The sequence below is a fragment of the Chionomys nivalis genome, chromosome 1 (assembly GCF_950005125.1).
Source record: "Chionomys nivalis chromosome 1, mChiNiv1.1, whole genome shotgun sequence".
Taxonomy (NCBI): domain Eukaryota; kingdom Metazoa; phylum Chordata; class Mammalia; order Rodentia; family Cricetidae; genus Chionomys; species Chionomys nivalis.
Genome location: NC_080086.1, coordinates 14592873 through 14607663, shown reverse-complemented (window position 1 = coordinate 14607663; position 14791 = coordinate 14592873). Strand labels below are relative to the sequence as shown.

The following is a 14791-nucleotide window of genomic DNA, read 5'->3' as shown; positions in this document are numbered from 1 at the left end:
GTCTTCCATATTAAGGTTTAGTTGAGTTCCTTTTTCTGGACTTGCTGCATAATATGATGTGGTAGATAAAAGTTAATTGAAGTAGCTAAATTGAGATAGATTAAACTATTGTAGTTGCTGGATTTGGAATCTGTAAATGCTACACAAGCCCTACTAAACTACATTGATTGCTGACTTTTAACTATTATTTTAATCAGGGAATCTTATTTTTCAGTTCTTTGCTAGGTTTACACAAGGTGCATGCTCACTGAACTGTGTTTGATAAGGGCATCTAAAGTTAATGAGGTGGAGAAGTGAGGTGTTTTCAGTTTGTATCTTAAATTTTTTGTGATTACAAGTTCACTCTATTTTGTGTGGTGGATCATGTGTTCCTTTGAATGGGTGTGGAGGTTATAGAAGTACTTGAGGGAATTGATTCTTGACTTCCACCATGTGGGCCCCCAGGGATTAAACACAGGTTGTCAAGCTTGGTGGCTAAAGTTCCCTCCAACTTCTCAAGCTGCCTCCAGGGAGATGAGGGAAGGGAGCCATGCTTTGGAGAGAAAGCAAGCAGGTTGAGAATTGTGACCATCTGTAATTGTTGCAAGGGAGGAGCAGGGTCTCCAAAGAAGGGTGGGTGGATGAGAAAGCCAAGAATTAGGGCAAGTAGGGTTAGAATTTCTGTCAGCAATCTAAGAAGTAAAACAGTGAAGGGAAAAGTTAGATTGTTTGAGTTAGAGCCCAGAAAAGCTAGTGAGGATCTAGTTTGTTTCTTAGAGCCCCTTTATGTCCTTCCCCCTAAGACAGGATGTTAACAATAATTTGTGTCGGATGTGCTATAGCTAAATAAATGGAACAGTTTATCAAAACACACAGTAAGACTTGTAAGTAGTTTTCAGTAATTTATATACATAGTTATTCCATAAACGTGGTAAATAAATACAGAGTTGACTGAAGCTAATTCTTTGAATTCTCTCCATCATTACACTTGTGTAATTCCTGACAAAGGCTATATACTATGGACATAAAAGTTGGTAAGTATAACATTTACTCTCAGGGATGTCTAGACTCTTGACATTGCGACATGATCGACATTTTGAGTCATCCCGGAACTGTAGGACATGTCCGCATCATGGTAATGATGAAATGAGAAGAATGTGCCAGAGCATGCTAGTTTCTCCTTGGAAGAGATTGAGTGTCAGCTTGTCATCGAACTAGTTATTTTGCTAAATGTTATAAAATTTTCCCAAGTCGTTTATTTTTTCAAATAAATGATGGGGTGGCTTTTTTTTTTTTTTTGGATTTTTTGAGACAGGGTTTCTCCGTGGCTTTTGGTTCCTGTCCTGGAACTAGCTCTTCTAGACCAGGCTGGCCTCGAACTCACAGAGATCCACCTGCCTCTGCTTTTGTTTTTGTTTTTTTTTTGTTTTTGTTTTTGGTTTTGGTTTTTTTTTTTGGTTTTTTGAAACAGGGTTTCTCTGTGGCTTTGGAGCCTGTCCTGGAACTAGCTCTTGTAGACCAGGCTGGTCTCGAACTCACAGAGATTCACCTGCCTCTGCCTCCCAAGTGCTGGGATTAAAGGCGTGCGCCACCACCGCCCGGCATGGGGTGGCTTCTTATAAATGATCTTATCTAAAATTTTTAAAAGATAATTTATGACATTAACTCAAGCTTTGTTGGACTTAGAAATATTAATAGGATTTTAAAACAATTAAGTTATATGGTCATATTGGAATCTATTACATTATATTCTAATTAAGAAATGAAACCATTTTGGAAGATGGCTCAGGGTGCTGCACACAAACCTGACCAGAGTTCTGTCCTGAACCCCACTATGGAAGGAGGGACCAACTCCTGGAAGTTGCCTCTGTTGTCCATGCACAATCCAGGAACATGCACATGTGTTCCCAACTGCACGTGCGTGCGTATGTACACACATAATAATAAGCATATGTATTTCCAACTGCACGTGCGTGCATATGTACGCACACATAATAATAAGCATATGTATTTCCAACTGCACGTGCGTGCGTATGTACGCACACATAATAATAAGCATATGTATTTCCAACTGCACGTGCGTGCGTATGTACGCACACATAATAATAAGTTGAAACAAAACAGTCTACTTCTATAGCTGTTTCCGAGCTTGACTCTTCTGTGAGACACTGTGTAGTCCCTGTCGAGCCTTGACAACTGGAGTATATATACTCTACGGAAGGCATCTTTACCCCGTTGGACTCGGAACTGCAGTCTTTTAGTAGGAAATTAGGAAGAGACCCTACTAGTGAAGGTACACACTTTTCTAAGACTCTTGTGTCAAAACTAATAAGAATCTCAACTTATTGTCTGTTGAGATAGTTGTATATTGTTGAACAGAAAAATGATATTCAAATGGAAGACAAACTAAGATACAGTTTCTAGTCTGAACAGGATCTAGGAAGAGAAGTATTGAAGTGTGGTGAGTGCAGCGAAGATAGGAAGGACTTCCAGCTCTTGAGAGCAGCTGTGCTGGGTTTATAAAGGTGATGGACATACTAAGGAGAAAGGGGGATGAAGAGAGGACTGTTTGTGATAATGATGAATGGTGGGTTCTGGCCCATGTCTGTTATCCTGGGACCTTGGAAGACTGAAGCAGGAGGAATGTATAAATTTAAGACTAGTCTAGGCCTAAAGAGTGGTACTCCATCTCTAGCAAACAGTAAATGTTGACTGCAGAATAGAATTTATCTGGTGAATGAGGCTGGTTCTGTCTAGTGAACTGGGGTGGGTAAGATGTAGACTTAACACCAGTTACTGTAATAGCCTTCCGTTTTCCTCTCTGGTTTTTTGTCAGACCCAGAGAACCGTGTTTGAAAGGGTTGGATGAAGCTGTACGCATTGAAGCCGAATATAGTCTCGGTTATATTTCAGCTTTTATTAATTTTTAACTGTTATCCAGTCTCTGAGCCTGTTTCACTGACTATCACAAAGTGGCGATAAGACCTGCCATTAGGATCACAGTAACAATTGAAATAGCATCTAAAATTTACCAGATAGCCATATGTTGGTTATTTTTAGTGTCTTGCCCTATTGAATTTACATCTCAGTTTTACAGTAGTCAAGTCTTGTCCAGACATTTTCAGTTTACTAACATCTTGCTTTTTCTGAATAGACAAAGCCACCCTCAGCCACATTATTTTAAGAGCTGCTATGGTTTGGTCAGATAGGGTGGCACAAATACCTGTAATCCTATCATTCATGGGGTAGATACAGGAGGATTACAAGTTTGAGGGCAGCTTGAGCATACAGTGAATTCAGGGTTTTGGTTACATAGTGAGACCCTGTCTCAAAAACACAAAACAAGGGTTAGTGTTCTACCTCAGTGGGATGGAGGACACAAACAAGGCCTAGTGTTCTACGTCAACGATGGAGGATTTATTAGCATGCTCAAGGCCCAGTACTTTGATGTGGCTTGGATCATGTGTAAATGTTCCTTTTGTTTTCTGCTCTTAAGGCAGTTTTCAAAGATATTATCCAGTCCATTCCATGTAAAACTGAATAAAGGCCTCTTTCAAGGCAGAGTAATTAGAAAAAATTTATGGAATATTTCCACTATATACAGAAATAGAATGAGCTAATGAACCACATGATTATCATGCCGTGAGGCCAGTTGTCCTTTAGCTGCGTTTCCGTCACCTCTCTTATACCCTTAAACGGTTGTAATGAATACCAGTATCTCTCTAGACAGAACACAAGATCACTAAACCAAGAATGGGAGAAACCAGGCTCCATGGCTGGTGGAAGCGGAAGAGGTCCTTTGTGTGCCTTCCGCCTGTTCTGCTGCTGCCTGTTTCTGCCAAGCCAGTGTTGTTGGCAGTGTTCTCAGATGTGGTTTAGTAGTCCCGCTTCCAGACTGGCTTGTACCTCTTGTCCTCCCTGTTTGCCTTCCCAGTGAGTGCATTCTTCCTTGACTTTTCCTAGTATTAAAATGTTGGGAGTCTGTGTCACGTGAGAATATATTTGTGTGACATTTGGACTACAGAGAGAAGAGTTATTTGATTTTATGAGAAATTCCCAAATTAAGCTTTGTTGCCACCTATATCTTAAGACACTATTGTTAAAATTGAAAATGTGGTTGTAAACTCTGACCATTCTGCTGGGTTGCACTTGTGAAGCTTAGATTCTGTGGGGAAGTTTTAAATTAGCTTTTTAAAATTAAAGTCAACTTGATCAAATGAATAAGATTTAAACAAATTTGATACTCTTGCTTTGATGGATGTATTATAGGTAAAGAAGAAAAAGTAAAAGAAAAAAAGAAGGGTCTTGAGCTGGGTTTGAGGGCTTTTGCTTTTTCCTCTCCCTTTTTTTCTGGACTGAAATGGAGGCTGTCTTTCAGGCGAATTCCCTAGTGTTTGCTCTGTGTGATCTGGCTCTATATCTGTTTCTGCTAATATGTGGCGTGGATTTCAAGTTGTTTGGGATCGGAATGTGCTCCAACTCTGTTGCAAGTCCGGATTCACAGCCATTTTGTTGCAAAACTGGCTTGCTGCCTTCTGTTTTCTTTTTCTGTGTGTTTAGTGGCTGCATTGTTTGTTGCAGTATATGCATTAGCTATCTGTGTTCAGTTTCCTGCGGGCTGACAAAGTGGGAGGGGCTTTCTTTGATACATGGCTGAGTTTTCACTGTGAGTTCTTGAGTGCACGGTGCAGCCATCTTAATTACACTGTTGTGCAATGAGACTGCAGCTGTCTCAAAATGGCTGCTGCCCCCTCGCTGAGGCTGCCCAGGCAGCAGACGTGCCAGTGAGGAGACTTGTCCCATGCTGCAGGATCTGAGGTAAGACCCAGTGAGCTTTTATCTCTGAGCATTGCAATTAAACATTTGAATATAGCCAGCTTTGTATAGGAAAGAAAATTTGCTTGTGAAGAAGTTGGAATGTTCTCTAAGAGCTGTAAGCCTGCCTGTATTAGGGAAACAATACATTAGGATGGCGAGGTCAAAGGTTACATTCCTGTGATTTCTCACCATTTTGTTGTCATTGCCAGAACTTTGATCACCACAGTCGTGCTTTTCTAACACACGAGTAACTAAATGTCCCTTGTGTAGTAGACAGATAATTCATTAGATATTTTTAGAAGTTCAAACAGTATATTGAGTATTTGTTTAAGAAGCCATAAATTAGTCTTGTTTGGAAAAAATAGGATTTTTTGCTTTTTAAAATTATGAGTTATTGTTTGGTAACTTTGTAAAAAGAATACTAATTTTCTCTATAAATCGTAGAAAATATGTTCTCTTCATTTTTTTATTATATGTTTTAGTGTTTTCTCACATGCTGCCTCTTTTATTTTATAATTAATATACATATTTATAGTGACTCACTTTTTCCTTATTTTTTGTTTGAATTGGCATTTGGATTCAGATTTTAAATTTCAAAAATAATTTTACATGTAGACCCCATACCTTTTTCTTTTTAAAATTAATATAGTCTGATGACTAGAGAGCTGGAATAAATACTGTTTTAGTTAACTAATTGACATTGTTATATTTATTTAAAACTGTTAACACTTAAAAGGATTGCAAATTTAAGAATTTTTTTTTTTTTAGCATTGTAAAACAAATGTTTGCTGAATACTGTAATATACATTTCCAAGGTTACCTAGCAAGTTAGGACAATATCTCAATGTGGCCCACTGCTGCTTTTGACTTGCTGAGTAACTGAGCTTGCCTTGGGCTCTCCAGTGCTAGGTTCGTAGACATCCATCCCACCATGTATTCCCCAAAGAGTAGATGGAATTTAGTCACATAATTTGGGGAGAACAGTTATGTTTTAAGCTGTGTTTAAGTTGTAATAGTTGCTAAGTTATTTTCTGAGTGATATAGTATATACTCCTGTAGCTATGTCAATAGAATATTTAAATATATTCTTGACTAATATAACAGAGAACAATTACTGTGAATATTCTAAATAGAGAAACTTATTTTCTATTTTTGTAAATTTTTGATCCCCCCTTTTACTTTTTTAAAAATAAGAGTCTCATGTGGTATAAGCGGACCTTTGCACATTTGCTCTGTAGATTGGGTTGGCCTTAAACTTGCAATCCTGTTTCAGTCTTTCAGAACTGTAGGCAGGTATCACCATGTCTGGCTCTTTTTTAATTTTTTTTATTTTTTGTTTTCTTTTTTAAATTATTTATTTATTTTGTATACAACATTCCTTCCATGTGTGCTTGCCAGAAGAGGGCACCAGATCTCATTATAGATGGCTGTGAGCCACCATGTGGTTGCTGGGAATTGAACTCAGGACCTCTGGAAGAGCAGTCAGTGCTCTTAACCTCTGAGCCATCTCTCCAGCCCTGTCTGGCTCTTTTAAAAGAACAAATTAATTGCTAAATTAAATTTTTAGGGAAGGCCCTGACACATTAAGGCTATACATGAAGTTTTATTTTATAGTATAGATTTATAAAATTTACTTATCATAATTGTATTTGATAAATAAGCTATTTATAAAACAACTTTGAAATGAGGTCACCTGACCTTTAGAAACTGAGTGTCCAGATCTGGTTCACATGTTTGTAGAGCTCAGCCTCTAAAGCTTTGGGATTCTGTTTGAATTTATCCTTGAATGCATCTACTTTTTTTCTTTTTCAGTTTTCTTAAAGGTTTATATTAGAACATTAGATCTGATGCTTAATAGTTGAAAATTTCTGCCCTGTCACAAACTTAAATTTATACCTCCTCTTGGTTATATACATTTTTAAATAAAATAAGTAGGTTTTTTTATGTAGTTAATCTCAAGTAAAATGATGACTCATCATAATTTGAATGATAATGTATATAAATCATCCAGTCATGTTCCTTGCCCCAAAAACAGAAACAGGAAGAGTTGGTGGGTGTGGAAGTCTGCTGTCTTTCTGAAAGGTCATGCTCAGCAGCAGGGCCCGAGAGTGACTTCTGCCGCGCTCCCTTTTCATGGTGAGCACTTCAGTGTCTTGGTGGAAGGATGGAGAGAGGAGATAACAGTATTGAAATATTTAGGTTTGAAAAAATTACATCAGATAGCCCCTTAGTATTTAGTGTTGGGGGAAACTGACTAGGTTGAAATTATTGAGCAGTTTATGTTGGCATTCACGGTTTTTGCCTTCTGTTGCTGAGTATAGAATTTCCTCTCATTGTTATGCATGGGGAAATTCTAAACTCCTGTTACTTAGGCTATTAGTGATAACTTTTTCATTGCCATTTTCCAGTTTTATAGTTTATAAACTTAAACTAGGCCTTGGATTATTTTGGGTTGGTGGCAGTTTTCAAATTTTCTGTGAATTACAGGTTAGACATTATGCTGGATATATATGGGCATGATATAAATGGGAACTGAATTTATATCATTCTGTTTTTGGTTTTTCAAGACAGGATTTCTCTGTGTAGCCCTGGCTCTCTGTGTGTAGCCCTGTAGCCCAGGCTGGCCTCAAGCTTACAGAGATGCACCTGCCTCTGCCTCTTAAGCATTGGAATTAAAGGTGTGCGCCACCGCCCGGCGGAACTGAATTCTTGAGACCATTTGTTGTCCGTTCTCTTCCCTCGGTTGTTTATCCCCTTTCATAACCTATTTAAAGACAGTGTAAGTCTCCTAAGGAAATGTTGGGGTTGCGGAAAGTTCATTGACTTAAGATTCCACACTTAAATATGAATCCTTCTTTGACTTCTGTTTCCTGATACTGATTCATTCCGTTTCTTCAGTTTATCACTTCTCAGATGTTACATTCTCATCATGTGTGACTAGGTCAGAGTATTTTGGGAAAGGATGGGAACTTTCTCCTATAATTCGTGCTGCAGTACATTCCTAAGTAACGCCTGACTCGAGTGTGGTCACGGAATTGGAAGTGTAGGGCAATTGCTGCAGTTGTAGTCTGCCTGAGTCTTGCAGATATATCGTAAGAAAAACAGCTTCTCCAAGAACTGACTCAAATTCATGGCCAAGAGCTTCCTGTGCTTCTGGAACAGAGGAGGAGGAGCGGGGAGGCCTTAGTTCTGGTTCAGTGCCACAGACCGACAGCTGCTAGACTGATCTTTACCCTTTACCTACTGCCAGTTAGGTTTAGTTAACATCTAACATAAACTTTATTAAAACCCACATCTTGCATCTTAGATCTTAGCTGGGGCAATGGTATTTCTGTATTTCTTTTTGGTATTGTCGTCTGAGTAGGTAAGTCTCAGACGGTTCATCCTCTTCACTGTTAGGCTCCTCACAGCCAGTTCACTTAGAATCCCCTTTGTACTCAATTAGTGGGAATGTTGACAGCCTCAGTATCTAAAATACAGTTTCTAAACCAGAAGAAAATAAACATAAATAAAATCTAGTCTAGTGTACTTAACCTAGAGAGACCTAACATATGTGAAGTTAGTGTATTCTTTACGAGATGTGGTACCTTTGTTAGCATTTTTTTCTAATTAAATTTTTTGAGGTTTATTTTTTATGTATATGAGTGTTTTGCCTGCATGTATGTCTGTACATCACATATGTGTGTAGTGCCCACAAATGCCAGGAAAAAACATTGTTTCCCCTGGACCTGGAGTTAAAGATGGTTGTTAGCTAGTGTGTGTGCTGGGAATTGAACCTGGGTCCTCTGGAAGAGCAGTCAGTACTTTTAACTGCTGAGTCATCTCTTCAATCTCTGTTCTATTTTTCCCCCAATGTTAGAGTACTGTGGGGCCTAATAGAGAGACTTATTGATGCCAGCCTAGGATTCAAAGTGAGAAGATTGAAATAAGTGCTCAACTGGAAATGTCTAAAGGACCCTGAGGTTTGCTTCCGTTAATAGCGTCATTGTTAGAGACACCATTGGTTTCAGCCAATCCTGAGGGGGGTATATAATAAAAAATTAAATTGCTGATGTAAGTAAAGTAACATTTTGTCAAAAGTTTCTAACAAAATTGAACACAATTTTAACACTTAATGAATTTTTTAATAGGAAGTTTTCTTAGCTGAAGATTTTCTGATTAAATACTTTTCTTGCATAGATAATATTGGAAGCCAATATAAAGTTAGCTTCAGAAATTCCTCTTTCCATTCGTTACCTGCACCATGTCAGCTGTGAAAAATTGCTTTGATGGTGTATGGACTGGTAAATTACCATTGTGGCCAGCGAGCATGTGAAGACACGTTTTCCAGAGTGTCAGTCCAGCTGTTTTTTCCTGGTGACAGTCTTACTGTGTAGCCCAGGCTGGCCTAACCTCTTCCTGCCTCAACCTCCTGAAAGCTGTGATTGCAGGAATATGCCACTGTGCTTAGCAGCTTCTTGACATTCATAAAATGATAAGGAACTCCAAGGAAAATACTCCATTTTGGAAATAGATTTCAAGGTAAAGGGAAACTATTAAAGAATGAAAAGGTGGCTGACTTGTCCAGGAGACAGACTCCCTTGGTTTTCTCTATTCCCGCACTGCCCAAAGACGTGTGGGAGAAAGCAGAACCTCTATTTGCATAGCCTCAATAGTTCAGGTGAGTGTTCACAAAGTGGGCTTTTGTTTGTTTTGTTTTTGTTACTAATTCATAATAGTTTATAATTGGAACTATGAAGAACTGCATCAGTTGACTACCGCAAATACACAAATTTAAAGAGGAGGGAATTAACCTGAGGGTTGTCTGCAGCGTTCTGAGTTTGCCTGATGGTGGTGTTTGTTGTCCCCTCTGAGGTGAGTCAGAGGCAGCTGGTGAAGGATTGTGACTGGTGTGGTGTTTCTCTGTAGGATGCGCAAGTTCATGCATCACGGCGGGAAGCACTTGCACAGACGTCAGGAAAGGAGATTTCTGCTGGTGCTACTTACTGTTCACTTGATCATTGTTATTTCATCTCTTTTGCCATTCTTGGATCAGTAGAGATGATTAAAGGATCAGAAAGTACATTGTTAGCTCTCTGGAGTAAGAGGATTCTAAGTTTGAGGCCAGCTTAGACAACTTAACCAGACTCTGTCTTAAAAATTGTCAAGCAAGAACCTGTCTTTGCGTGTAGACTAGGTGAGTGCCCCGTGGAGGAACTGTTTGTTACAGGGCCAAGTCTTGGTTCCCCATGGCATAAAAGCTGTGAGAGAGTCTAGATATTTTTTTTATCAATTTGATAAGTTTTATGCAACTGATTTTTGTTAGTTGCATAAAAAGTGATTTATATTCATTTTATTTTTATGTCTTTTACTTCTCAAGCAATTCTTTTCATTGTACATTACAAATACTTTCATGCTAGTGTATTCTAAATAAAATGGTATTCTCTGCTGCTATTGGCTTAAGAAGCTGTGAGTTAGATCACTATCCTTATTTTTGGCATTTCCAGTAGCAGGAGTATTGAGCTGTTTTTGATTAATTTACTACAACTGATTATCTCATTTGATACTAAAATAATGTTTTACTTCTTATTATTTACATCATGTTTTTGCTGGACCAAACTCAAAGTTAGATGCTTAACCAAGTGAAAAGAGGAAAAGGAGACTCCTAATTGGAGACGGAAACTAAAGTCAGTTACACTTGATTCCAGCCCTTGGACAGCTGAGGCAGGAGGATCTAGCCCAGTGGTTTTCAACCTTTCTGAGTCCGTGACCCCCTTAATACAGTCTCTTATGTTGCAGTGACTCCCAACCACAAAATTATTTTTATTGCTACTTGATAGCTGTAATTTTGCTAGTTATGAGTTGTAGATATCTGATATGTGGACCCCTGTGAAAGGGTTGATCCATCCCTAAAGGGGTCATGACACAGAGGTTGAGAACCTCTGATACAGGGTTTCAGGCCAGCCTGGGCTCAAATAAATGTGGTAGTTTGAATAAGAATGGCCTCTAGCCGGGCGGTGGTGGTGCACACCTTTAAATCACAGCACTCGGGAGGCAGAGACAGGCAGATCTCTGTGAGTTCGAGACCAGCCTGGTCTATAGAGCTAGTTCCAGGACAGGCTTCAAAGCTACAGAGAAACCCTGTCTCGAAAAACCAAAAAAAAAAAAAAAAAAAAGCCTCTATAAGTTCATATATTTGAATTTTTAGCCACCAGGGAGTGGAATTATTTGAAGGAATAAGTGTTGCTTTGGAGGAAGTGTGTCATAAGTGAGTGGGCTTTGCCAAGCCTAGTCTCTCTGCCTGTGAATCAGGAAGTAGCTCTCAGCTCCTTCTCTAGCACTGTGCCTGTCTGCCTTTTGCCGTGCTTCCCACCGCGATGCTGATAGACTAAATTTCTGAAGCTCTCAACAAGCCCACAATTAAATTACTTTCTTTTGTAAGAGTTGGTTTAGTCATTGTGTCTCTTCACAGCAATAGAACAGTGAGACAGAAGTTGGTACCAGGGTACCAGTTGGTATTGTTGTTACAGGCCTGACCATGATCCTTGTGGGAGGAATATGGAAAACTTTGGGACTTTAGAATAGGAAAGCAGTTGAACTTTAAGTGGGATTTAGTGGGCCATGCTAGGAGGAGCATGGAAGACAGTTGTGCTGAGAGCAGTCTAGATTATGATGCCCAACTCCAGAGGTTTCAGGTGGGGAAGAGGCTGTTTCTTGTGATATTTTGGCCAAGAATGTGACTGCTTTCTGCCCTTGTCTGAAAAATCTGCCTGAGGCTCAATTGAAGAGTTTTGAATTAATGGCCTTCACAGAGGGGATTTCAAGATAATTTAATTTTGACTGGGTTGTGTGATTGTTAGTGGCCATCCTAATGCAGATCTATTATGAAATGGAGCAAGCTGAACAAAGAAATATACAGAATGTACAATTTGAGGAGAAAAAGAACACAAGGAAGCAATGGAACTAAAGTCTAACGTTCATGGAGATAAATAGTAAATAGGAGTTTCTTTGGTCATGATGTCTCTTCATAGCAATAGAACGGTGACAAGACACTAAGAACCTGGATGATTTCTAACGTCTTCAGTTCTAGAGGCTTTATATGAATGTGGTACTTCTGTTCTTGATGTTAAGATCTGTGCTGCCCCGCCCCCACCACTCCCACCTAGTATTAAGTGTGTGGTTAATTCTGCAGTTGCATTGTTTTTGGTGTTTGTTAATTTATCTGTTGGGGTGGAATGGGCAAGGTGGACAGCTCTCCAGAGGACAGCGCAATTAATTGTCTGAGAAGAATTTCCTTTCAGTTATTGTCTCTCCCAGGTAACATCTATAGTTATCTGCATGTTCATAGAGAGTCTCATTATTATAGGAAGGGTAACTTAAGTTAGAAATAAGATTAAAATTACAGAACAGGACTTAGAAGATGGCTAATTGGTTAGGAATGCTTACAGCTCCTGCAGAGGACAGGAGTTTAGTTCCCAACATCCACTTCAGGTGGCTCACAACTGCCTTCAGCATCAGTTCCAGAGATCTGGCACCTCAGGTCTCTGTGTTCTTTTTTTTTTTTTTTTTTTTTTTTGTCTAGCATTTACATGGACATATCTATATGTAAACATACATACATACATACAAGTAATCTAAAATAATAAAAATAAATCTAAAAGTAACATTTTGAGATAATATCTTAGCATTTTAAGTGCTTTTTATTTATTTATTTTATTTGTTTTTTATTATTAGCTGGGCAGAGGCAGGTGGATCTGTGAGTTCGAGGGAACCCTGTCTCAAAAAAACAGCAACAACAACAAAACCCCAAACACACAAAAGAAATGTGGCGCTAGTTTTTGGATTTGACTGTACTTTAGGTAGTCTGCCCTTTTAAAATTAAGTGGGGATTTTAAAATTAAGTGGAGTTTGTATCAGTTAAATCATAAATTAGCTTAAAACAGTTTAAACAGAGGCATCCACATCTATTGGTTGTGACTTGATGCTTGCTCACAGGGGCCTCAGCAATCATTTGAGAGGAACTTGGTACTGACATTCGGAACTGACTGCATCCTTGTCTGAGAGGAAGAACACGCTTTAGTGATGTTAGGTGGTGTCAGTAAGTATGTTGAATTATTTGACTGTCATGATAAGGGTTCCTGAGTATGTGCATCTTATTTTGTCAAAGTTTGCTTAATGAAATTTATATTTACTCATTAATAAAATTTGAAAAATAGTTGTAATTAGAGTGAAGATTGCTTGTAGTTATAATTTACAGTTTTAATGATTGTAAAATTAACAAATAATAAATTTTATTATTCTGTGAAACAAGTAAGCTAAAGTATTTTTTAAAAAAATCTTTGGGGATTAAATTGTTTCTTGTGGCAGGAGTTGAATTTCAATTATATAAAAGTTAGAAGTTGTTTTGTTTTATTCCTTGGAATTGAATTATTTTTGTGGCTAGCTAGACGTCTTCTAGAACCAGTCAGTGCCTGTTGGAGAACGAATGGGGAGGGTTTTCTCACCAGTACTCTCCTTTAGTTTGCTCTTGAAGAAAGGGCTGCTTTATGTAAATTGTTCTTCCTGGCGCCAGCTAGCTGGAACTGCAGTCTGGTGTGCAGTGGCAGCGAGTAATATGTGTCATGGACTTGCTCTTTGGAATGTGTGAGAATTTGGCGTTTGGGCTGATAGAATAGAGTTGAAGCATTAGTGTTACAGTAATGACATCTCCAAAGTTGACAGTGAACACGGGTACAGGAGCAGCTGTGAGCTTTTTAACCTGTAAATACTGCTTCTAGAGACTGTGCCTCCTGATGCCTTTGATGATAGGTGGGAGGTACCTAAGTGCCCGCAGTTGCTGAAGACCCACAATTGACAGCATGGAAAAGCAGCACAAAGAATTTGGATTCTAGGCTTTTTCACTGGAAACAGTCATTTTGAAGATGAACTCCTGTCTGTGTTCTGAGAGTATCACTAATAGATTGACAGTTTTTGGCTCTTGGCTAATGGGACTGTTTGCTGCAGAAACTGCACAGCAGATGTGAAACACCAAAAGGAATCATAATCTGTAGCCAGCGTATTGTATTGTAGTCCTGATTGTTTTTATGAGTATGAATCAAATACATTTAGACTCAGGGCTAACCCTAGAAGTCTCTTTAGATTTTAAAGTTTACAGTGGCTTAAATGAAGAAGAAATCTTTTGACAGTATCAAGCTGCCCTCAGGTAAGAGATTCAGGTTCCTTTTCTGTGCCACCTCCGCACCCCAGGTACTGTATCGGTCTCTTTGCCTTTAGGCAGAGTTTTATTGTTTTCAGCTGTAGTAATAACAGGATTAGTAGATTGCTAATGTTAATATTCAGAAGGTTTTTGAGAGACATATTTGGATTTGTTCTTTTAAAGAGATGTCATTTCCATCCTTAAATTCCTTCACATTTGAACTGAAATGAACTAATAATGAACTGAGCTTCATGTGGATGTTGCTCATGCATGTAATCTATTTACACCGCATGTGCATCAGTTTTAGGTCTTTCTTCATTATCGCCGGTTACCATGTTCTCAGTTAAACCAGCACTAGGTGGTATGTGAAGAGAGGGCATTCCCTTCCCTTAGCTCACTGTGAAGTCTAGTGCACGTTAACATGGCACTGTAGAGCAGACTGCCTCTGCTCATTCACATTGATTTACTGATGTGTTAAAGAATAGGGTGTTTATAGAAAATAGTAGGGTCAAAGTTTTCATTCCATATTTGCAATCATTTCTTTTCCAAATATTTCAGTTTATCACAGTTTTTAACGTGCATTTAACATAGGAATTCCAGTACATCTACTACTTTATTTTGGAGGTTGGCCAGTGGAATACAGGCATTGTTATTCTTGTGTTGTATGCTTGAAATACTACTTCCCGTGAAAATAAAAACAAGTGTGTATAATAGATGCTTTCTATAATTACTATAAAGATAGAAAGGTGAAGAAATGCACATGTGTGATTATTAATGTCATGGTCAGACATTTGATATTTCAAATTGTCATTTTTGGGA

At 38.6% G+C, this 14791-nt stretch overlaps 1 protein-coding gene across 5 annotated transcripts in view; it reads left to right on the top strand.

Moving 5' to 3' along the window:
* Positions 1 to 14791, top strand: part of Atf7ip (activating transcription factor 7 interacting protein) — an 89319-nt gene that overhangs the window by 10210 nt on the left and 64318 nt on the right. The window contains exon 1 of one of the 5 annotated variants that reach the window (XM_057763376.1): positions 4690 to 4797. The exons of the other annotated variants lie outside the window; for them this stretch is intronic. Within the exon in view, the coding sequence (XP_057619359.1) occupies positions 4781 to 4797 (17 nt within the window). The 5' untranslated portion in view covers positions 4690 to 4780. Of the gene's footprint in view, positions 1 to 4689; positions 4798 to 14791 lie in introns of those variants that run through there. 5 annotated transcript variants of the gene reach the window in all.